The sequence below is a fragment of the Colossoma macropomum genome, unplaced genomic scaffold (assembly GCF_904425465.1).
Source record: "Colossoma macropomum unplaced genomic scaffold, Colossoma_macropomum, whole genome shotgun sequence".
Classification (NCBI taxonomy): Eukaryota; Metazoa; Chordata; class Actinopteri; order Characiformes; family Serrasalmidae; genus Colossoma; species Colossoma macropomum.
In genome coordinates, this window is record NW_023494795.1 from 26,445,201 (window position 1) to 26,470,811 (window position 25,611).

The 25,611-nt window shown below is 41.0% G+C and overlaps 1 protein-coding gene across 15 annotated transcripts in view; it reads right to left on the reverse strand.

Moving 5' to 3' along the window:
• afdna (afadin, adherens junction formation factor a) overlaps positions 1-25,611 on the reverse strand; it is a 140,121-nt gene that overhangs the window by 25,325 nt on the left and 89,185 nt on the right. For 10 of the 15 annotated variants that reach the window (XM_036582057.1, XM_036582047.1, XM_036582059.1 and 7 more), the window contains 8 exons: positions 21,750-21,770; positions 19,355-19,500; positions 17,299-17,393; positions 12,367-12,632; positions 12,080-12,223; positions 10,612-10,810; positions 10,184-10,287; positions 7,522-7,602 (listed from right to left, as the gene is read on the reverse strand). In XM_036582057.1, coding sequence (XP_036437950.1) covers positions 7,522-7,602; positions 10,184-10,287; positions 10,612-10,810; positions 12,080-12,223; positions 12,367-12,632; positions 17,299-17,393; positions 19,355-19,500; positions 21,750-21,770 — 1,056 coding nt within the window. The remainder of the gene's footprint in view (positions 1-7,521; positions 7,603-10,183; positions 10,288-10,611; positions 10,811-12,079; positions 12,224-12,366; positions 12,633-17,298; positions 17,394-19,354; positions 19,501-21,749; positions 21,771-25,611) is intronic. The other 5 variants (XM_036582060.1, XM_036582058.1, XM_036582063.1 and 2 more) reach the window with 1 other exon arrangement.

Genomic DNA, 25,611 nt, shown 5'->3' on the forward strand with positions numbered 1-25,611 from the left:
GGGTTCAATGAGCAGATGCTGTGAGTAAGTTTATTTTCCCTGATTATGAACTCATCAGCTGAACAGCGGGTATTGCAGGAGATGAAGCAAAACCGCACCTAGTTCACAGATTTTTGTGCATGCGTGAAATTTCACACCTATGATTACTGACAGACCGCCAGGAGCTGCAAATGTGCAGCACAAAGGAGACAATTACAGAGTGCACAAAGCTAATGCACACTGTGGCAAGTCTGTCTGTGTATGTGCGTGTGCGGATGCACTTAAACACCTATAAATACAGTCTTTAACCAGCAAAATGGGAAGTGCTGCCCAAATAGCACACTGAAGTGAGCTTTCAAGATTCAAGACAATTTATTAGCATCAGTGACAGCCCATGAGGGCTAATTTTTTCCTTAAGCAAGTACACAAATGTTTCAGCAGGTCAGCACTGCTGGTCAGCAAACAGACTGTATGGGGAGCCAGAGTCTGTGTTTTAATTAAAGACTGGCTACATAACCATATGGTTGAGTTCAGTCCTCAGTTGCTGGAGCCGGACACATCCACAGGGCTCAGTGAAGTCTGCTCATTAGTCATCAGCAACACAAACATCTCATGGCCAGAGCACATATCACACCTACCTGCTGTGGCCTGACATGGCCGTACAGCCAGCCAGATCGCCAAGCAGGGAAGTCTAGACGCCTGGAAAAAATACCTCAGGCTTTCAAACATGTACAACAAACAGGCCAGTCTTAACATTACATCCAGCAACCGAACAGAATCCAGAGCCATCAAGACCCCACCCTGACACTTCCTGTCTGCGGAAGAGCTCTGCAACCTGCCTCAGCAAATACAGGAAGCTGGAATTGGAAGCTGACGTTGGCTCCTGCTCCACCAGTGTGCAACTTCGCAGCTCCATCCTCATTGAGGCCCCTTTTTGCCCTCTGTATAGATACAGCCCCTCGTGCCACATGCTTCTGACTTCCTGTTAGGGATTCATAGCGCTGTGGAGAACTGTGAATTAAGTCTGGCCTTCTTGGGGACCTATACCGTTCAGCCGAGATGGTTAAATCTGTTGTGCCTGCCAGCAGTGTGAGCTGAAGCAGTTGTATGACCCCTGGTCTAAGAGGCCCAAGTGAGCGCTCACTGAGGCAAGCTGTTCCTGTTCTACAGCATGGTGATAAGTAAAAATAATTATCAAAATTTCTTGTTACAAAGTCAGGATGATCAATTACATCACTACTAGGGCTTATGAGCTTTCCCATTCATATTTTAACCAGTGACAGGTCTCTTCATTTTCTTCACCAAATACAATGTAAATATACCCTCTAAGGTACAGTAATGGTCTTAAGGCTCAATAATATTTCCTAACTAAAGGTCCTGAAGATGTGCCCTTGAGAGTACCACCCCATTGAAAGTTTAGTACCCTTATTCTGAGTGTACATCTGGTGTGTTCTCATCACATCATAACATATACGCACATGTGAATGAGAGGCGGTATGCAGCAGGAAGTGTAACGTCTGAGGGGGCCCTTAAAAAGATCCTTAAGATGATGTAGGTTGGTCATGACTTGACCCTGGTTCAATCCGACTCATGGGAACACACCACTACTTTAGTGTTAGGCACCACTTTTAACTCTACACCCCCCCACTCAAATTACACCACTCTTGTGTAATGTAATTTGATACGCCATTATGGAAACTCGTTCCACAATGATAAAAATATGATTAAATTTGCAGCCCTAATAACCACCCATCTGTTTAGGGCAAGCTGATTAAAATTAAGTTAGGCCTATTTAGTCCACTATGAGTTTTCTTTCCCACCATGTATAATTATCAACTGTGAAGGACTGCGACTGATGTGATTGCACTGGCTCATTCTATTTTTCACAGTTTTGAATTGATACTTTGCATCCTTACATCAATATTTATTCATCTATGTATTTGTATTTTCTGCATACCCCACTTCAGTAGTTCAATCAATGTGGATGAAGTACCTACGTAAAGGCTATAGATGGCAGCAGCTGCAAAAGGTAAATAAATCTCAAAAAACTTTATAGTTTCTACACCCAACCGCACTATCATGATGCATTGTGATGTCTCACATAGGGACACAAGTATCATATCGTGAGGTAACTGGCAGAGCCCAGCACCATCACTGAATAAATTCATCTTGCAGGCTAATGGCCAGATATACTTCAATGAAATACTCACATAGCAAAAAGAAGAATGCTCTTTGATACACTTCTCTGACCGGGTGCCAGTAAGTCTAATGGAAGCCCATCTCACTATCTGTTGAAGGAGTGTTTCAGCTCCAGCTAGATCATGAAGTGAGGACAGACAGACTGCTGGGGCTGTTTCTTTGTCCTACTGAAGCCGGGTGCAAAATGTCATCGCCAGAAGAAGAGGCTTTCAGTAATGAGCTGCTTGCAGCCAGAGGCACTCATCACATCTAAGAGGCTTTAACGACCTAAAGGCTGCTGGCTTGAGTTAACATAGACCAAACAGTGTCTGCTTGACTTCATACTCCACTGACGGTGGGGTGGGGACAGCTGAGCATGTGACTTTCCTTTACACCAAGTCTGCCATTCTCTGCCTCTGCATCCATATAGGGATGATGATAACTCCAACCACAGAGGTGCGGGGGAAAGAATGACCGTGCTTACCTCTCTTTTAAAATGCCTTAGGAGTGTAGCTCAGCAAACATGCTTCTTTAGTTTTGCTCTAGATCAATTAGACGCTTACTGACATAGTATGATATTCAGTTACGTATAAAAATGGACAAAAGTACATTGCATAGCTAAAAACAGCAGCAGCAACAATCCTTAAGTCTGAGTTTGTACACCTGCCCATTTTTGAGACATAACAGTATGAAACCACTTTGCTCAGAAGCTATTTGAGATTACACAACTCAAGGCAGTACGAGACATACAACAAGCAGTAAAAGAACAAAGCACTGTGATTTTAGTACAGTGCAACTTTTAACTCGGTCATGAACTACAACTCTTATTATAATTCCCTGCAGCCCTTTTTTAACATGCAGAGTCAAATATGGACCAACACAATGTCAGACATGTGACAGTCTTGACAAATGCAAGCTGACAGTTTGAAACTACTCTATTTGGACAATTGAAAGGGCTGTCAGGTCTGATTTTGCTTTAGGACCGAAGTGAACTGGCTCTTCTGAGGTGCTGCACTCACAGCTGTCAAAAGATTCCATCTTCAGCCAACAGCAAAAAGTACAAAACGGGGAAAAAAAACAACGAAAGAGAGCCCAATGTCCAAACTGGAATACAGAAACAAGTGTGAACACAGTCCCTTAATGACAGATGCCTCCATAGTAATGACTAGATCGTTGATTAAAAATCTTAAAGAAAAAACTAAATTTACCTAATTTTCCAAACACAGTCATATAGTCAAGATGTGTTTGATGTTCAGAATTTGATTGTTTGGTTTTACACTAGAGCTACAAGGCTTATATACTAGAAGACTTTGTACCTAATTCCACTACTTCTAGCAACAAAAGCCTCATAGCTTCAATGCTAACTAAGAAAAACCCTCATACATCAAATGAGTACATTGCTTTAATAAGATGGATGTTTGGTTGCATTTCCCTGGCAACGCAAAACTAAATGAAACTTTCACTTTAGTGCATCATGAAGCTATGTTCACCAAGCATGTGGAGGTTGATAATTACAATCCAGTAATGCTCCTTCAGTCAACAAACTCAGAGCCAGCAGACACAAAGTCAGTTGAGGCCCTTCTCTGGACTCTCCTCCTTCTCACAGTGTTCAGGAAGTCCAGGCATTTGCTATGAAGCCATATCCTCCCATTGTTAGTCCATTACACAAGAGAGGACAGGAGATCGAGAAGCCTACAGAGAGGGAAGTCAAGGCACTATTGTGCTCCACGCTGGACAAACAAACAAGCAAAACCAAAAGTTGCACTGGCCTGGGACAGGCAGCTGGATGGACAAAGTGATAACGTGAAGGGAAGAAAAAAAGATCTCCGAGTAGGAGTTCTGGCAGTGTGGCTGAAACGTGGGATGAGACCACACACACTTCCCCAGGCTTCTGAGAGGAGTGTGAGGTCTCAGGATTTCCCTCTTCTTTTGTGCCTGTTCAACATTGTCCCAATGGAACCGTTATCTCACTCTAGCACATGCAGACACACCTGCAGCTCAACAGCCTGAGCCCCTGAGGCCATGTGCTGTTCCAGCTAATACGTATTATTAGATAGCTACGTAGCTAGACAGATCGCTAGACAGGCATACAGATGAAGGAAAAGATAGTAGTGAAATAACAATACAATGCATTGTAATGCAGCACTGTACCATGGCTAGCATGTTAGCTTGTGGCTAGTGTGTTAGCAGTTTCTATACTTTTCAGGAGACTTGATTTGAGTTTTTCAAAGAAATCTGCAGAGCTACTTTTCCCACACCTGCAAATTTACTGCTTCCTATTGTCCAAGTAATCCCAAACACATTCAATGATGATGAGCTCTGGACTCTAGAGTGGGCAGTGCGGTGTTCTCTGAACACCAGCAGCATCTTTGTTTTGTACATTTTCTTCTGTTTTGTCTATTTCCTTTTCTCAGTAAGGGCTTCTTGACAGCTACACATTCTTTCAGACTCAGTGTTGAGTCGTCTTAGCACAGCGGAAGGATGGACAGAAACACCTGTGGATGTTTTCAGATCTGAAGCAAGAGAAGAGCTTGATCTTCTCCTCTCTCTCAAAGATGAAAGCTTTAAGTGTTTTTTTGTCTGATTGGGACCGTTTCGGTTGATCTGCTAGGTTTCGCAAGATTGTTAGGAGTCTCATTTTTCTCTAGACCTTTTAATAATTTTTGGAACGTTTTGGAAGCTTCTGTTTTTGTCCACCACTTATTTTCCTGTGGCTCTCCCCTTCCTCATCAAGCGGATAATCTTAAATCTAATATAATAAATTAGAAACTTACGTTGAACAGCTGTTATTTAATGGAAGTTAAATAAATTAAGTGTGGTCCCTGACATTTGCACAGTAATGTAGATAGTAATCCTTTTAAAAATAAATGTCAGAAAGGATTTCTGGGGTAATGTCACATTTGGTTCCTTGAAGAACCGTTCAATTAAATGGTTCCAAATGAGTTTTTTAAAGAATCATTAATTAAACAGTTCTTTAGGGAACCAAAAGTTTTTTTTCTGTGGCATCACTCCAGAGAGCCCTTTATTTTTAAGAGTATAGACAACCTATTAATCCTGCAGGAAATTGCGGATTACTGCACTATAGTAATGTGAACACTCAAGGTGGAAACGCATGCATTCACAGTGACGAAAAACACTCACTTAATAATTAATCCTGCAACCCTGACTATAAGATAATGAATGCACGATTAGTCTGACCAAGAACTCACACACAAAAACTCGCCCTCAAAGTCAGACAACAGTGTTAAAACAAAAGAGCCTGAACATTCAGAAGCAGAAACCCTGAGCAAAAATGCACCAACCACCTGGAGAGGAGAAGTCACCAACTATTCTAATTGTGAGGTAAACTCATGCCAGACACATGGAATGAATAGGCGTCTGTGCTCCCAGTTCCCCCTCAGTCCACCAGCGCCCAAACATCTGCCAGAGTTTCCTTATACATTCACACTCAAAACACACACACACCCACGTGCCAACCCAAGCAGTGCCTCACCGACTGGTCTTTCCTCCCGACCACAGAGAACCACATGGTGCTGCTTTCCTGGAAGAACCGGAGAAGTTTAAAGGACCTTGGCGCTGGACAAGCTGGTCCAAAGCAGTAGATAAGTTCCCAGGTGTAGACAAATAAAGGCGGGGAAAATACAGTGAGGGTGCTACATGCTAAAGCACCATTTGGTAGAGAGCATAGAGAGCAGCATCCAGTGTAGGAAATGCCATATCCAGACTGTTGCGTAACGGCTCTGGACAAAAGAAGCCTGTGTGGCTCAGCCACAGTTTGAGTGAACTTTTAGAGCTTCTCCAGCTGCATGTGCCACACACACTGGGGCAAAAACCTATCATTGCTCTCCTCTCCACCTCTCCGGATCCTCCTCTCCACACCCCTCCCGCGCTTGCTTCGGCTGCCTCCGCCGCCCCCTCTCCCCCCTCTTCTTTCCTCCCCTCCTTCCTCCCTCCCTCCACCCCTCTCCCTCTCTCTGCCACCTTCTTTTTGAGTACACACACACACACACACACACACACACTTTGAAAACAGAAATTACAAAGACAAAGGCTCCCTCATTTTTGAAAATCAAGAGTTTTTTTCTCAGAGAATGAACAGAAGTCTTGCTGCTCTCCCTCAGGCAGCCTGTCCCATCTGGGGAAGAAAAGGCGCTCCTGCAATTTCGCAGTTTAAATGCTACAGAAAACAGTCCCGGCAGAGCCCAGCCAGCTATAAACAATAGCTGTGGATGAGGAAGAACATGTGTGTCTACTCATCACCAAAGCAGTGGAGGTAATCTAGGACTCAAAATTTGCCAACACTGCTATAAAGGGTTTCTTTTTTCACATCTTGCTGTCACAAGAGAACAGGACTGGTCAAAAACAGCACTTTCCAAATAAATTTCATCGTAATGAATATGAGAAACTGTGATTAATACAGCATTTTGCTTCCTTCGCTCTCTTGTGCTGGTCAGCATGGACAGTAGTAAAATAACTTCCACAGTTTTTACAGTTTCTACAGGCAACAATAGACAATATTATAATCTTTGTTAATACCAAGTATCAAAAGGGGATATAATGACTAAGAACTTCTCCAGTAAACACTTGATATCACTTGAAAAAGCAACATTCCATTCGATATGCAGAGCACAGGAAAACAAGCAGAAAAAACTTCAAACAACAAACAGATCTAAAGTGTAAAGTACAACTAAAAAATGAAACTCATTGGGTCGTTTACTTTTATTTTTATTTATTTAATTTAGATTTTCAGTTTTATGTAAACTGCTTTTTTATTATCAGCTTTTTTTGCTTTCCAGTTTTCGGCCAAGAATATTCATTTTTGTGCATAACTACACACATTAACTAAGTTTGTTTTATCCTCAGCTATACAAGAGAATTGTCCCTCAACGCCCACCAATAAGGAAACATAACAACAAGGAAGGGTGATTTGTTTACAGCTTGGTTCCAATTTCAAATTCCAATTTGAATGTTTGCCGTCCAGACAGAGGTGCTAGTGACAAACATAAACAAAGCGTGTACAGCTCCAAACATATTGCAAGGGAACATGCAACATGCCTGTCCACACAAGCACAGATCACAGCTGTCAAATGCCACACCTACCGCACATCACACACTAGCGCTAACTCTCTCAAACATACCGACTCAGTGTTTAGGAAAAGAGGAGGAAAACAAGTTGGCAGACAATTCTAAGTCACTTTAAATCAACATGGTCCCCATTCCAGAATCCTTTTACTAGTACCAGACTAACCACAGTAGAGTTTACACAATGTTTTCTTCTGTGAAATCTCTGAAATTCCAATAGGGAGTATGTCGATTTTGTACAGAACTTCTCTTATCCACTGCTAAATAAGGAGGTGCTCTTACCTTGGCTGCCACAATGCTGAGGCCCATGCCATTGTGCTTCTTCAACGTCACAGTGACAACTTCTGGTTCCTTCCTCATTGGCTATGGAGAGAACAAACAGGCGAGTTAGAGCAGGTGGAAAAGATGTTGGGACAGAAGCAGAACGCGAGGGGTTTCTGTTCTACCGCTGGTCTCTGAGCTGTATATGGTGTGTGTAGCTGCAGCAGACTGGCTGAGCGGAGGAGGGAGCAGGGGAAGACGTAGAGCGGTGGTTTTCACTGCTTCTCAGAGCAGGGCTGACCACAGGGAGAAACAGCGGGCGCTGGAGACGAGTCAAGAATGAAAGCCACATGCGCCGGCTCCAGAGAGCGCGCCGAGGCCTCAGCAGGCTCCTTTCCACATGGGGCGGCCTGGGAGGGAGAGAGAGAGAAAGAGGCCAGCTTCCCACAGAGAGGCAATGTGCCACGGCCGCTCCCTCCCACAGTCCCACTGCACTGGAGAAGTGCTTCCCAACACTGCTCCTGGAGATATTAGTGTTTTCCCTCGTCTAACATTTCGATTCGTTGGATGAGGTGAAATCCAGGACCACTACACTGGAGCACATGCTGCATTCAGCACCGCATTCAGAACAGCACTGCATTCAGCGCAGCTGCATTCAGCAATGTGTTCAGCACTAGCAAATTCAGCACAGCAGTGACCTTGCCCTGAGCTATTGCTACAAAGCCTTGCCATTTTGTGTACTCCAGGACCAGAATTAGAAACTACACTGGAGAACACCCTGCACTCAGCATTGCATTCAGAACAGCATTCAGCACTGCTGCATTCAGCACTGCATACTGTGCTGCTGCATTTAGAAAAGCACAACTTTCAGCAATACATTTTGCACTGTCACATTCAGGGCAGCTATGCATGAAACATTGCATTCTGCAAAGTGCCATGTTGTGTACTGCACTCAGCACTGCAGCGACCCTGCCTTCTAAGCCACTGCTATGTGGCCTGACTACATTGTGTATTTCAGAACCAAGGTTACAAACACAACACTGGAGCACACACTGCACACAGCACTGCCGCATTCAGCAAAGCACTACATTCAGCACAAGTGCATTCAACAATGCATTTAGCACAGCATTCTGCACAGCTGTGTCCAGCACTGCCCTCAGCACAGCCAAATTCAGAAAGGTACTGAATTCAGCAAACACATTCAGCATTGCACTCTGCACAGCGCTGTATTCAGCACTGCTACACTCAGCGATACTACATTCAAAACAGCAACAACCGTGCCTCCAGAGCCACTGCTATGCTTCCCGGCCTCACTGTTATGTGAAAGGCTGGTTAAAATGCACAGGAGGAGTGGCAAGTGGAACAGCCATTTGTCGAAACCTTTAGGAACATTTAGGAATGTTACTGATACCTACCATCAGGTTAGCGCTGCTCAGTTATGGTGGCTAAATAAGACAACATGCAAAACTTTCCATATTGTGAACATTTCGTGCCCTTTTCATATTTTTTGCTGGCACTTTTCTTGTACTGGCAGGTATGAACTGCTCAGTTAAGGGAACGAAGAATTACATGCAAAACATCTTTTCAATAACATGCACATTTTGTGCATTTTTCAAACCAGAGAGGCTCTGACAGGTTTGAGCTGCTCAGTTATGAGAATAAAAAAATTACATGCAAAACGGTCTTTCAGTGACACATTTTGCGCACTTCTTCTCATGTTAACCCATTGTCAGAGAGCTCCTCAGTGAGTATGTGGTTTCAATGGAAGCCACATGTAACCTCTGGGCAGCGGGGAGTTGCTGCAGTTTGTACAGCAGTATTTCAGCCCTTTGATAACGCCAGAGAGCAGCAAGCCCTGCCACAGCACGGCTGAGATGATGGAGAAGATGAGGGAGGAGAGCCGGAGGTGCGGGGGTGGGTCTGCTTGGCATGAGGCCAGACTGCATTAATCAAAGGCTGCGTGGCGCTCCAACGCTCAGCGCTGGCTCCCTCTCCGACTCAGTCTGGGGCCGTTTGGGCACGACGCATGAAAACCGATTCAGGAAAAACAGGGCAATTACAGGGAAAGCAGTACAATTTGGGGGCTTTGTGTGATTAGGGTGAGGTGAAGGCTATCATTTAAAGCCAGTCCCCAATGTGCTCTTGGTCACTAATTAGCCCCTGCGGTGGAACCGGTGTTGACTGAAATTTAACACTGAGGTAGGTCTACAACAACACCGGCTTCAGACATTTTCCTGTATCATTCTGCAATACCGACAAAATTGGGCTACACTTGCGGTCTCATTTCCGAGAGTTGGGCTTAACATCATCACTGTCAACAAATCTGCCATATTCAAAAAACCTATGCAGACTCTGTAAGTCACTTCTATTGGTCTGTTTGTTCACAAAATGTCAGGGGCAGCTAGAATTTTCAAATAAATTAAGAAAAAATGAAATGGAAATGGAATTACAAGGTTTTGATATAACAGCGATAATCTTTCATCACAAACATGCTGTGATGACTAAAAGTAGGTAAGGCAGAAAGTGCACTGTGCTCAGTGGAACGGTATTCTAAGCCTTGTACTCTATTTACTGTTCGTTTCACAGACCACACAACATGCAGTAAGCTAACTAGCATGAGTAAGCACTTGTTTGTTATCTGAGTGTTTGTTCCATTGCCGTCTTTGACCTCGACGCAACCTACCAGTTCTGAGTTGTCGGCAGAAAAGTGGCTGTCACAGTCGGCTCCTTCAAAGTAGACGGTCCAGGTGCCAGGAGAGCGAGGGTGAGGGGTCAGGCGACAGAAGCCTGGAGGAAAGAAGCAGGTTAGCACATGTCTATACCTTTAAAGACAAGCACACACACCCTTCTCTCTCTCCCGCACTTGTGGATACTCTCACACTCTCACTGTCTCTCTTGGGTGAAAAACAAACACAGATAAGAGGCGTGCAAACAGAAGTGTTCTTTCTGTGAGACCTTACCTAACTGCATTCCAGTGGCAACACATCAGCGTTAAATAAACATGATCAACCTGATTCTCTTTCCTAATGTACCAACCACAACTGGCTTTTTACCAAGATGCAGTAAGAACACGCAAAACATCTGAACATTGCGTATCCTCTCCGACCCTACCTCTCTGACAGAGCGGCTCCAGAAACTCCTGGAAGCCGTTGGGAATGTTGCGGACGACGTCGCAGGAGTAGCCATCCTCGGGCAGCAGGAAGGGTAGCTGCAGGTCAGGATCCTCCTCCAGCTGGACCTCCCGTCCGTCGCTCCGTGCCAGTTCGTCTGCTGTGTTCTCCGCCACGGCCACCACATGGTCAATCAGATCCTGCAGACAACCACAATACAGCCACAATACTGCCAGCATTCTTTTGCCACAATAAAGCCAACTAGACTTACATTGAAAAAGCAGGAAGAACTTTGTGCTCCCAAACTTAAAGCATTAATACAGTGAAAAAAAATATGACAAACTGTCTTCTATAACAATAAACAAATGTACAGACAAAATTCTGGCTTCAAATGCTACTAATGTTTTTAAGCTGTGATGTACTTCTGTCCATTTTAATAGATAACACATCAATATAGTGTCAGACACCACATATGCACCGTGAAGCAAGATGAGGCCAGTGTGTGATTTAGATATGCAGTAATAGATTTAAGATATAAGACTCCGGTAGAAGCCTCTGAAGAACTAAAGAAGTGAACCTCAGACACCAGACATGCCTTGGCTAACTGACCCTGTTCGGTCACTGGAACTACAGATTGAAAGATTAGAGGAAGATTCTACCAGGTCAATCAAAACTCTTTATCTTCCCTAACTCCTATATAGTCTCCTATTGGTTTTATTCTATTCGCACAGAACTAAAAATTCTTGGGGAAGTACAAAAATTAAACATTGTAAAAGTAATCATGTGACTTATACACTGATTAACCATTTAAACAATTAATGGGGAAACTGCAAGGTATCACCTACTTTACTTCTTGTATTGTTTCTAATCAGTCATTGGTTGGTAGGATAGGGCATACCTTTTCAAGTGTGACCAAGACTAGAGTTCTTCTATCTGTTTGCTCTTGATCATGTCTTTGTTTAGCACTGATGAAAGTCTGTTACCTGAAGCCTCTGCTGCCCTGTTTTTACTACACTACATGCACCATGCCCTTGAGCACTATGACTGGCTAGTACATTTTTGCTTTGAGGTTTCTTATTTTGTGGCCTGTTTGGCCCTTTGTTCTGGTGTGCTAGTCATTTGCTTACTTTTGCCATGTTGAGCTTTTTCTTGACCTTTTACAGTAGTCACTGCATTTAAAGTGCTCTTTGAAGATTCCATTTTTTAGACCATTATAAAGTTTAAAAAAACTGCCATTAAATTTTCTGGAAATGCATGAATCAGTTGTGTTCCTGATATGAAAAGGAAGAAAAATCCTGCACAAACTAGCTGCTGTGAGTATAAACATCCCGTGGAAATTACTGATGTCAGGAGGTTAGTTTTTAACTCACATAATGGCATTAAATGTCTAGGTTTAGGTCCATGAGAACAGGGCTTGCTATATTACTTTTTCCTCATCTCATGAGAGAGGAGGGAGGGGAATCACTCACAGGAGGGATGTAGGGCTCATCTGGAGCGCAGTGGTAGTTGCTCATGAGGGCATTGAGCTGCAGGGAGTTCAGCTTGAAGCATGTGTTGTTGATGTTCTGTACATCTTGCATGGAGTACTTGTCCATGGTGAGAAGTGTCGTCGCCTAGAAGGCAAGATAAGATAACGCACAAGAACAGCAGATCAACGTCTATGTCAGAACAGAGCATAATGTGAACTGGCTTGATGATCTACAAAAAAGTGACTGCAGTAGTGCATGCACTATTCAGGTGAATGTGGTGCATGTACCTGCACTATGCGGCTGAGGTGGCAGTCTGCAGCCAGCTCTAGCCCTTGTTTCTCAGCCCAGGCCTCTATGTGGCTGAGCTGCTGGCGTAATATAGCACCCCAGTAGTGTGAGCACAGGCCTGAGTCTGATTCAGTCACCAGCTTGTTGAAGAGCCACATGTTGATGAAGTGGAAGAGCTGAGAGAACAACTGGATAGTGAGGGCTGCATTGACACGGCAACGCCGCAGCAACGACATGGCACCGGTCAATGTGTGTAGCACGTCCTCTGTGGGGAGAGAACAAGTATAATATTATTTGTATAAGATATGGTTTACATAGAATTTGCACAGGTAAAAGAACAGTTTGATCAAAAATGCTGACATAACAGTTGAATGATGCTTTCTGCATAACGGTAATTGATGACTGTTCAGCATTACTTATTGCTAGCAACATTAGCTTTTCTTGATTAAAATGCTCGTCGAATTTGCTCAGGTCTCTGTCTTGAGACATTGTAGAGCTTAGGACTTTAGTTTGCACTGTTGCATACTTACTATGGTAGTATATTATACTGTGCTGTGTTGTTTCACTTTGGTTCTTCTTCATTAAAGATGCTTATGGTCACATCTGACCGTAAGATGAGTGCACACAAATTCACTGACGGTTTTGTTATTCATCACGTTCATTTTGGCATATCTGTACTCATATCTGGTAGGAGTGCATGTAAATTTGGGCATAAATGCTGGATATGTGGCTAATTAACCAAAACTATTATCAACATAATCTGTAATAGCAAAAATAAGAACAACAGTAGAAAATATCAATAATACTAATTTGTGTGCATGACAGTCCAGTACAAAAGTGGATGTACTTACTTTACATGCACCTTAATATAAACAAGTGCTGCAACTATTTCATGTTCCATTTAAAGACACATTACACTGTGATTTTGTTGTCATACACTGCAATAATACAGCATTTATTTTAGGGAATTAATTACACTAAACAATCACTCTACTATGTTAACAACACAGAGTGTTTTGTTTTATTTCACATTTTATTTTTTCCAGTTGTTGACATTTTAATACTATTAAGTTTGGTCAGCAGGGGAGGAGTGCACTCACTGCTGGACATCAAACTTCACCCACGAGCACGGCCATTAGCTTTCATGCCAAACACTGCCGTTTTATTGGCTGGCTACTGAAACATCTGCATGAATTAGTGTGTGCTTCATGTAAATAATATGTAAATGAGGTGCTGGTAGGCTGGTTTCATGCACTGAAGCTGATTTATCATTTATGCTCAAATCTCCACTTGTTTCCACATCGTACAAAATTGTTATGAATCAGATGCAGAGCAGTTCATATCTTATAGGCAAAAGGCAAAAAAGCTGTTCTTTTTTTTACGTAACTTTGATTATTAATGGCCATTAGATCTTTACATTTTGACCATTAATTACTTCTTAAATTCCTCTTAATCAACCATTCATTGCTTCTTAAATTCCTCTTACTTAACCATTAATTACTTCTTAAATTCCTCTTACTTAACCATTAATTACTGCTTTTGTGTCCCTCCAAGTAAAGTGACAACACAAAAGCAGTAATTAATGATTAAGTAAGAGGAATTTAAGAAGTAATTAATGGTCAAAATGTAAAGATCTAATGGCCATGGGCCCTTTTCACAAAGAGTCGCGATTACGTCCGGATTAAGCATTAGCAGTGAACTATAATCCTCAAATACTAAGCTACAACAGACATATGTTAGTTTTCGTGCACTATCATGACAAAAAGTGAGAATAGGAAGTGAATGGAAGCACTGATTTAACTTTAAACACAGCTAAAATGCTGTGTGTGGTGTAGCCCTGCTTACTGCTGCTGCTCACATCAAGCAGTGTCTCTGTAGTTGTACAACATGCCAGCGATTTCTGTAATATTTTTGTTTTCAAAAGACATAAACTCTCTTCTATGTAGTATGAATTTGGTAGACGTTGTTTAGCTGTAGCTAGGTTAGCAACGCTAGAAGCCATTTCTAACTGTAGCTGTATTCACAGAATAAGGAAGCTAGTTTTCATTAGCTGCTGCCACCAGCCGGCTAACGTGGAGCAGGTTCTGTGACACATTTAGCTACATGATGGCAGTGACTTCTGACATAAACGCAAACAAAAACTTTTATATGTAAAGTCTATTTTACAAACCTCGTTTAAAATGTATTAGCTTACGGTAGGCTAGCAGGCTACAGTCGCTAATTAGCTAGCCTACCATTAGCAGTTTGAGCTCCAGCTTCGTATGAGTAGCAAACTTTAAAGCTAAGTTAGCTCTAACGCTAGCTATGTTAGCGATCTGCCAAACAGCATTATTCTTAATAGTTTCATGGCAATTTTTGAAGCAGCACTTCAGAAAACATCCACCTTTCATTGCTCAGTCAAAAACGAGACTCCTAGCTGAAAAAAACATCTGAAAAAGCTGCTTCATGTTAGCCGGGCTAGTTTGGTTGGCAGTAGCTTCTAGCCAGTATAGCTAGCTTAATATAAACAGAGTCTATAAAATTCATGCTACATATAAAAGTTCTTCTTTCTTTTGAAAACAGAAGATTACAGAATCGCTGGCATGTTGTACAAAGACATACAGACGGCTTGATGTGAAGCAGCTGCAGCAGAACTGCAGCAAAAACATAAAAACATACAGCATTTTAGCTCTGTTTACAGTTAAATCAGAGCTTCCGTCACAACCGTGCAGGAAAACTAAAATACAGCTGTTGCAGCTCAGTGTTTGAGCGTTATAGTTCACTACTAAACATTCTGACATCGCGTCTGCAGTAGTTAACTAACGCTGTATGTAGAGGAAGTGAGTTTTACCCTGCTAATGCTTAAACCGGAAGTAATCACGAATCTTGTGAAAAGGGCCCATTAATAATCAAAGTCGCGTAAAAAAAGTACACCTTTTTTGCCTTTTATACGGTATGAACTGCTCTGCGTCTGATTCATAACAATTTTGTACGATGTGGAAACAAGTGGAGATTTGAGCATAAATGATAAATCAGCTTCAGTGCATGAAACCAGCCTACCAGCACCTCATTTACATATTATTTACATGAAGCACACACTAATTCATGCAGATGTTTCTGTAGCCAGCCAATAAAACGGCAGTGTTTGGCATGAAAGCTAATGGCCGTGCTCGTGGGTGAAGTTTGATGTCCAGCAGTGAGTGCACTCCTCCCCTGCTGACCAAACTTAATAGTATTAAAATGACAACAACTGGAAAAAATAAAACGTGAAATAAAACAAAACACTCTGTGTTGTTAACATAGTAGAGTGATTGTTTAGTGTAATTAATTCCCTAAAATAAATGCTGTATTATTGCAGTGTATGACAACAAAATCACAGTGTAATGTGTCTTTAAATGTTTATATTAAGGTGCATGTAAAGTAAGTACATCCACTTTTGTACTGGACTGTCATGCACACAAATTAGTATTATTGATATTTTCTACTGTTGTTCTTATTTTTGCTATTACAGATTATGTTGATAATAGTTTTGGTTAATTAGCCACATATCCAGCATTTATGCCCAAATTTACATGCACTCCTACCAGATATGAGTACAGATATGCCAAAATGAACGTGATGAATAACAAAACCATCAGTGAATTTGTGTGCACTCATCTTACGGTCAGATGTGACCAGAAGCATCTTTAATGAAGAAGAACCAAAGTGAGAAAAGTGAAGCAACTGAATATATGGAGGTGATGGAAAGTTAATTAACAGATAATTAGCGGGATTAACACATAAGTGCTAGTAAGTTATCACGTTACTTCTTTATATGAAGAAAAATACTTATTAGTTAATTAACAATGTAATAAGCAGCAGTTAGTACACAGATAATGAGTAAGTAAGACATAAACTAATGACAAACTAACTTATGACCTAACAGTGTACTTAATTACTAATTGATAAGTGCTTAATCAATTACTAAGTAATAGCTAATGCTTAATGAAGAGTTCACTAATAACTAAATAATGGGAAACTAATAGCTGATTATTATATATTTGATGATTGATTAGCGACCCTTAATGTAAAGTGTTACCCAGTTTTGTATAGTCTGTCTTTTGGACACCTTACTGTGTTGTCCAGTAAACACTGACCATCTTATGGTGCCCTGGAATAACATCATTTCATTCCACAGTACACTTGTGCACTAGCATTTAAAAGTTTGGAAGCACTTGTCATATAAATATTTTTGGTTGTTTTGTATAAAACAATAACATACACAATATTGATTTAAATAATACAATTTTTTAAGGTATTTTGAGATATTTTTAGATGTTTAGATATTTCAAGAATTCGGTGAACAATAAGTGAATAAAAAATTAAACTAAAATGATGTGTTTACATTACTTTTCTGTCTATTTATCTGCCCTTGTTTAGCACTTTTTTGAAATGTGGACTCACAGCTCTGTTCATTTTTCTAAATACATATAAAATTTCGTAATTTTTTTATTTACAGCTTCTGAGTGACCTAATAATTATTTGAAACGTGAGCTGTTTTTAGAAATATTAGAAATATTTTCAATTAGTTTGCAACTGACTTTGGTTTTATGCTGCTGATTCTAAAGTTTTGAATGCTGGTGTGCATGGATGGAATGACAAAGTCCTTCTTTGCTCCTGATTCATGATAACATGCCCATAAAAGCATACCAAAAAAAAAAAACAAAAAAACAAACAAACAAAAAAAACCCTAAAAAACAAAAAATTCCATTGCCAAAAGCTAAAGGCTGCTGTGACTCAAAACCTCCACAAGGGGGCACCTACAGGTCCAATATCAGTGTTTAATTTGCATAAAACAACAACCAGTACAAATTTTCAGTGACGACACAAACTGCTCTGTTCTCACAAAGCAGGAAATCAATGGAAAGTAAGATATGCTACAGTATTAACTCATTATGCAACTCTCTGCTCACCTATCTTAGGCCTCTGTGGGTTCTGTTCCTCAGGGTCATCCAGGAATGCTGGCATGTAGTTATTCAGATCTGACTGCAAACAGTGAACCAAGTACCTGAAGACAAATCACACACACAGGTGATGTGAGAACACATAAACGAATGAGAACCAAGCAAACAGACGAACGCACACCCATACAAACAGAGGATAGTGATGAGGGAAGACTTCCTTTACAATCACTGATCCTAGCAATCTCCCAAACCACATAAAGGCAAAAAGAGCCAGTTATTTCAGCTGGACATCACAGAGGTATTAAACAGAGCAGACAGGCTCTCGTCAGCCTAAGGCCCAGCCAATATAATCTAGGTCCAGAACATTCCTCATTCATAGCTTCCACACTTATATGCTGGTGAAGGGTGAAGGGAGTTTGACAGCAGTGTTGTATGACCATAAAGAATACAAACAAAGCAATTAAGTTATGCAACATTCCTTAAATGACTCCGACGCTCCTGACGTCATATTTCGGTACATTTGGGAAAGGGCTGGTATTGCTGAACACTATAAAGCCTTAACAGAGGCAGTCTGAGCTGTATATAGGACTGAGTGAATGTCTGCTCTTGTTCATGCAAAGGCAGGCAAGATGAGCTCATATTTCACACTGCAATTTTACAAATCATTTTCTAATCATCCGACATCCGTTGACGCTGTCAGACTGCTTAACACACATATGGTTTGCATTATCTGAAGTACAATTTTTTCACACTCTCTCAAGGCAGCAGAGACTGAAAGAATGACTAGGTTTTGTTCTGACATGGCCTGTGTCTATGTGTCTGCATGTGTCCAAACCAAACCAAGCTTATTATACAAAATTCAATTACAAAAAAGCTGGGACAGTATGTGAAATGCAAATGAAAACAGAAAGCAGAGATTTGACCTGTATTTAAACAAAAATAATACAAAGAAAAGATATTTCAAGTTTTTACTCTATCTGTTTCATTTTTGTTTTATGCAAATATACTCTCATTTGATGGCTGGAACATGTTTCGAAAAAGATGGGACATTAGGAAATGTTCAAAAAATGTTTTACACAGGTGACGCAATCATACTTCAGTATAAAATGAGCATCCAAGAAAGGCCTCATAAGGATGGGTCAAGGTTCGCCTCTGCATCAGCGAAGAATGCAACTGTTTAAGAACAACATTCCTCAATGAGTGACTGAAAGGAATGTAGGTATTTCAGTCTCTACGGTGCACAGTATCAACAAAATATCCAGGGAATCAGAGAAACCTGTGCATAAAGGTTTTTAAAGGGCAAGGGCGAAAATCTATCCGATGACGTTGCATTAAAAACCAGCAGGCTTCTGTAATGGATATCACCACAAAGGATCGGGAAAATCTGCAATAGGCTGAAATGGACTGATACACAGTTGAAAAGTGTATTGAGGTTTGACAAGTCAACCTCTTAATTTGCTTATGGAAATCTCAGACATTGTGATCTCTGGGCTAAAGAAGGAAAGGACCATCCAGACTGTTACCAGTGTAAAATTCAAAAACCAGGGTCTGGTATGGTATGTGGGTATTAGTACTCGTGAGTGGGCACCATTAACGCCGCATGATATATACATATTTAGAGCAACACATGCTTGCTTCAAGACAATGTCTTTTTCAGGGACACCATGCTTATTTCAACATGACAACAACCCACACTGTGCTCATATTTCAACAGCATGGCTACGTAATCAGTGAGTGGAGATGCTAGAACGGCCTGCCTGCAGTGCAGACTTCAGAAAAAAATAAACTAGAACATTATGTATTGCAAAATATGACAAGGAAGTCACATCTGATGTCATAACAAAATATGACATCAAATACTGTGTTTTTATGTAATATAATACAGGCCAAACACACTTTACTAATCAGTGCTTTCTGTTTCTATTAGCATTTCACATACTGTCCTTGCTTTTTTGAAACTGAGGTTTGTACTGAATACTGATTTCTGAGTCACTGTCTATGTATGAGTGTGGACTGTATATCTGCTGTACGTGCAGATGTGTGTATCTCATGACTCAATGCTCACTTGAAGGCCATCTGGACGAGATGTGCGAGGACATCCTGCGCATCCAGCGTGATGCGGCTCAGGTCTTTGTCTTGCTTGATGAAGTTAAGCAGCTCAGAGGCGTTGGCCATCCAGAAGGCCAGAGCCCCGGCGATGTTCTTCTGCTTCTGTAAGAGAGTGCAGAGTTAGAGAAGGCTGTGGAGAACATGATTAAGGAGAAGGATTTCTTACAGCCACAAAGAAGCAGCAGCAGCAGTCCCAGGATAGACTCGTGCCCCTGTCCAACCCACCCCGCTCCCTCCACAACCAGACACCGAGGCCCCACAGGCCAGGAGCTTGCTGCTCTCAAACTGAACAGAAGAAGCACAGCTCTTTGCGAAACATGCTGCCTAGAGAGAGGTGAACTACAATATTTTCACCTGCTGTCCTAAAACAATAGTTTTACACAGTTTCCTCCCTAACCCCAAATGTGATCAATCAGCTAAGACATGTTTGCTGTCTGAAGTTTGCTTCTGTAGCTTTGCACTGGATTTATGAAGCAAATGTAGCTAACAGGTAAGGGAAACGTACAACCATCATATTAGCATTGTCCAAACAGCATTCCTAAATCATCAGTGACTTGCCGCAAACTGTGCTGAGATATTAAGTAATCTCAAATAGATTTGCTTATGTGGTTTCTGTCACTGTATGGCATAATGTTATCTATAAAATGGACACAGCTAAAAACAGCTACTAGCAGTCATAATTTCAGAAATCAAAATTATTTAGAGGTTCACTAGGGCCGAAATTTAAAATTTAACCATTATTACATCTTCTCACCATATACAGAAGTGTCACAGTAGTCTCGACAGTGAAGTTTTTCCATTTAAATACTAGGAAAACCCCCTTGTGATGATGAAGCTTGAAGGTGGGGGGATCTTTTGAAAAATTACAATGACTTTGGAGAAGATACTTTAGGGTGGGCTTTTTGATTTTTTTCCCCACTGCAAGTTGGCTAATGCAGAAGGAAGCCAGATAGGTAGTGTTTCTGCTACGATGCTAAATATTTATTATGAAATATTCATTATGAAATGGACTGATACACATTGAAAATGTGCACTGTGGTCAATTTGCTCATGGAAGAACGGACGTTGCGTTCTCTGGGCTAAAGAAGAAATGGACCATCCAGACTGTTAGCAGAGTCAAGTTCAAAAACAAGGGTCTGGCATGGTATGTGGGTATTAGTACCCATGTGAGGCACCATTAATGCTGTAAGATATGCACACATTTAGAGCAACACAGCTTTAAGATGATGTCTTTTTCAGGGATGTCCGTTAGCCTCTACATCATTGGCTACACTACTTATAAGGATGTCTCATCACAGAATACAAAAAAACAGAAACTAATGAGGTGAAAGGAAAAAAAAATGGTACACCACTGAATACTATGCATCACTAAAAATACCATGTTAAATGCTAGTTTTAGGTAAGAATGTCCCTTTAACAGCTTGAGACATGATTTAGGCATGTAGTTTGCACAATGCTAGTTGCTGGCATAAGCTTTCCTTACTTATTAGCAACACTACTCTTGAAGTTCCAGCGCAAAACTAAGGAAATAAACTTAAGATACCAAACGTGTCTTGGCTGATCGACAACATCTGCAGCTGCAGTGAGTACAGCCTACTGTGCTTCATCAGTCATGAATAAAGAGCCTCAGTCTTCAGTTAGTTTGACCAAACAACTTAACAACCCTGGACATTTCAGGCTACAGACGTAAACTGAGAGAACAGGCTGATTAGTTACTGAAGGCAGCAACGTAAAGCAGTGTCTGGTTGCTGTGGAGTTAAAAAGTGTCCCTGGTACACAGAGAGGGATACACACAGCCCAGACACACACACTTTCTGAACTGGAACTGTGTGTATACCGCACGCGTCTATCCCCCCTTGACGACGACGGCATCCCCACCCACCCACCCCTTGTGTTTCGGCCATAGAACGCATCCAGAAGAACAATGACGTTAACCACAGACAAAAACAACAAATAAAGTAATTAATTAAAAGAAATTAAACAAACAAAAATAAGCAAAAGAACGCAGGGTTGTCTCTCATCCATACTGAAGTGCAGGAAGCAGAGGTAACATGGAGATGCCAGAATTAAAAATGTTGCCAGAGTCAGAGATCTTTAATTGTAGTTTTAGTATCACATGGTCCAGGTTGGAGCTGAATGAGGGTTATGTTTCGTTTTTAGAGAGTCCAGCTGCTGGAGGAGGGATTATTTGGCGGGTTTGGTTGGGTTGTTTGGTTTCTGTTATGGGGAAGAAAAAAAGGCATGGAAGACTGAGCCAAGCTGACTGAAGAGGGAGAGGGAGACAGAGAAAGAGACAGAGAGAAATAGATAAAGAGAAAGAGAGAGCTCTCCCTGGCAGTACAATCTCCTACCTGGTCACCTTCAGCAATCTCCTGTAGAGATAGGAGGAGTGGGAAGAGGGGGAACAGACATCCGACAGGACAGAGAGAGAGACTGTCAACAACAGCCATGGCATGGACAGAGATTTCACAAGCATGTAAACACACACACTTGCATTTCAGCTGTCTTGATGTACACACACACACAAAACAAGTACATGCTGAATCTGTTTCTATTGTTACTTCAAAAATGTGCCCACAGAGGGGTGGTCAGTGGCCAGTTCTCTTCTCTTGGTCTGGGCTGAACCTCATCATGGAAAGGGGGAACTAGATTATGCTGTTATACGCTGTTATTAGAAAATGATACTCGAGCATGTTGACCAATTTGATATTTAAGTTGATATTCAAAAGACATTCATTCAGTTCTGGTATTGGTAAGGTTTATTGAACAGATTTGACTAGCTGCAGAAAAAGGAAATATATATAAAAACTTTTCCCTGCTGCATTTAAACGTTCCTCCACTTGGTGGTGCATGTTTTTAACAAAAGTTATATACATAAATAATGAATTAAAATAGTGAACATATAGGAAAAGCATAACTCAATAAGTTGCTTTAGAAATACTGCCAAATAACTTATTTTCAATGCCCTATTTTCTCCTAGATAATGTAATGCAACATAAACACCCGACTACTGCTTTCACTAATCAAATACAGACACCTAGAATAATTCATTGGGCATTAGTCTTGATGTGAAAGTGGTGTCTTTAAATGCTTTTAAAACTAAAAAGGAATTACACATATTTTTCAAAATTTCTGCATAATTCAATGGTTTAGATTTTTAAAAATGTATTTCAGAGGGGTTTGATGTGAAATGGTGCAGTGCAGAGATATTTTCTTTTAAACTTCTTACATTTTAAAGTGTTGTTTTAAATTTTCACCACTGGCCCATAAGTTTTTCCATTGTTGACTGAACCAGTCGAGAGACCAGCAAGTTTAACTGGGCCACAAGCTGGCTGACTTTCACTGTGGTATTACAGTTTGACTGAGCAGCAAGTCGGGACATTTCATGGAGGCAGTGTTTTACTGGGCCAGGAGATTCTTCACTGCAGCAGCATTGTAGGCTGCAAGCCAGGACAATCTTGTGGTAGCAGACTGGGCTGTGAGCTGAGATTTTTTACGGTAGTAGTTGACTGAGCCACGACCTGGAAGAATCTTCATCGCAGTAGCAGACTGGGCTGCGGACTGGGAGATTCCTCACCATGACAGTGGACTGGGTCGTGAACTGGAAGATTCTTCACCGTGGTAGTTGACTGGGCCAGGAGCTGGGAGAAAATTCACGACGGTAGTGGACTGGACTACGCACCGTGAGATTCTTCGCTGTGGTAGTTTTGATTGGGTACTATTTTTAGGTACTATTTTTGCTTGCCCTGCAGGTATTTAACAATACATTTTAGGTCAAAACATTGTTGCATAACTACCATAAAACAATAGCATCAGGCAGCGTATTTGTAACCAACATAATGTAATACCTCCCTGTGATGTTGCCTTAAGAAGTAAGTTTCTTTAGCGTGGAGCATTTCGCATCACTCCAGACAAAAAACTGAATTAGGAAAAAACTTAAACTCAATTACTTTGAAAATCATTTATAAATTCTGAAAAACAATCAATGAAATTTTATTTTTATTGACATGAAAAAGGAGTATATAAGACATATAAGTAGACAGACTGAAGCACAGTGTTGTCATTCAATCCAGTCCACCTCTGATTACAGTGAGTCAAAAGACTGCAGGTTTATAGCTGTCTCTCTGCCGAGCCACTGACCACACTTCATCTGCTTAGGGTCACGGATTAAAGCTTCAATGTGGGTTTAAGATTTGGATGTCAAAAAAAAAAATCATAGGAGCTGAAAATCCACCTTTAAAAGGATTGGAAGACCTTAATCCTGATTTTGGCCAGACAGATGCACAATGAGTGCAGCGTATACGGAACTTCATTGATGCCACAAGTATGTGCCTGTTGTATTCATTAATCATATGCACTGGTATAGAGCCAGATCAGATATATGACAAGCTATTAGCATTAACTCCATATGTGAAAATAAGAGTCTGTGGGCTAGAGGGGTCAGCCTCAGGGCAAAAACCCCACATGAGATGATGAGGCACCATCCACTGGAGGAAGGAAAGAGGAGATTCCTTAAATCTCACTGTATTTGTTTCATCCTTTTTGTTAGCTCGTCAGTTACACTATTCATGGTCACAAGCAGCTGGATGGGCCACCCAGAGCACCGGCAGCTGAGCGCCAGCCAAACCAGTGGAGCAAATAAACCCACAGTATGTGTTTCATTCATCTGGCACACGATCACAGGCTCCTCAATGCTAACTTGGTGCAGGAATTAGATAAAACAGAGGGTAGGGGAAACACATGGACAAAAATGAACACCCGCACGCATATACACACACCCATATACACAGAGAAAGAGAGAGATAGAGAGAGAGAGAGAGAGAGAGACACTGACCAGCAATGTCACAAATGCAGAGGCAATGATTTGGGCTCCTAAGTGTAATGTGATGTAGGCAATGCCTAAAACACTACAGCCTGGGTGTCTAATCTTATCTGGTGTCTGTGTGGCTTCAAGCTCTGATACCAGCTAAGCAGGAGGACACTTGTTGGTCTCATTCTTCTTATTGATCTAACCACAAATGTGGCTACTACAGCCAGAATGGACAAGCTTTACAGAATGTTGGTGAAACTTAATACATTTAACTTAATACAAAATACATTATTCAGTTCAATACGATCTGTTAGCGTTTTAACATGTTTTTGACAAAGCAAAAACGTAAATTACGTTAACATGCTATTGTTTCCATTTTCTCTTCATTACAGCATTCAAAATTATTGAAGCGCAATGTTTGAAACAAAAAAGTTGTGCTTTACTGTGTCCCGATCTAAAGCACTATTCACAAGCTAACACACAAACCACAAGCTAACAATAAAATACAATATGACATGTTGCAATACAATTCGATATGTTGTATTGTTACATGTCTACCATTTAACCTATGCGGTGTTGAGGTTTCTGTTTAAAATGTTACACTACAGAGCTGGACCTCGCTGCTGTAGTTAATTGAAACTAGACTCCAGAAAAATCCATACCTTAGTTCATGAATTAAAACTATGGGTATTTTGCAGCTACATATTCTGTATATCTGGGACAGTTTCCAGCTTCCACAAAACTTTTCAGTTAAAAATGTGGCAAGTTTTGAAACAGAAAAAACATGAATGGCATATTCCATAACTTAAATAAATTCCAGAGCTCAAGAATGTTCCTGTGGTTTCTCAAGGCTCAAGGCTGATGCAATGCCGCAAGCTTCTGTCCCCTGTGAGTTGTTGAAACTTTGTGACTTTTAGCAGAATGGGCTGTTACTCAGCGCTGGATAAAAGGGAACTGTAAACTCCATTAATGTTACTTCTTGATGAATCTGTTTGTTCTTTCTGCATTCATGTTGTTAAATAAATGTGGAACAAGTGAGTTTCAGGCCATTAAATCTGTAAAAGTCATCTTTGAATGAAAATACCTCACGACAACTAAGATTAAGCATGAAAAATACTACTTCTAATAGTTTTGTCCCTGTGTTTTGGATAACAGATTGGAGTGCAAATAAGGGGATAAATAAATAAATAAATAAAAAACTTTATCATCAATTTCATGACATTTATACATGATTATCACTTAACACAATCTAAATTCAGTTACTTCGACAAAATAGCTGTGTGCAACTATTTCATTTTAGGTTGAATATTTGCCAAAGCTCTGTAAAGCTTGTCCAACCTCAACAGTAACTATGAAAGAAAACAGAGAATGGATAAGTCAACTGATCTCTTTGGTTGTAGAGA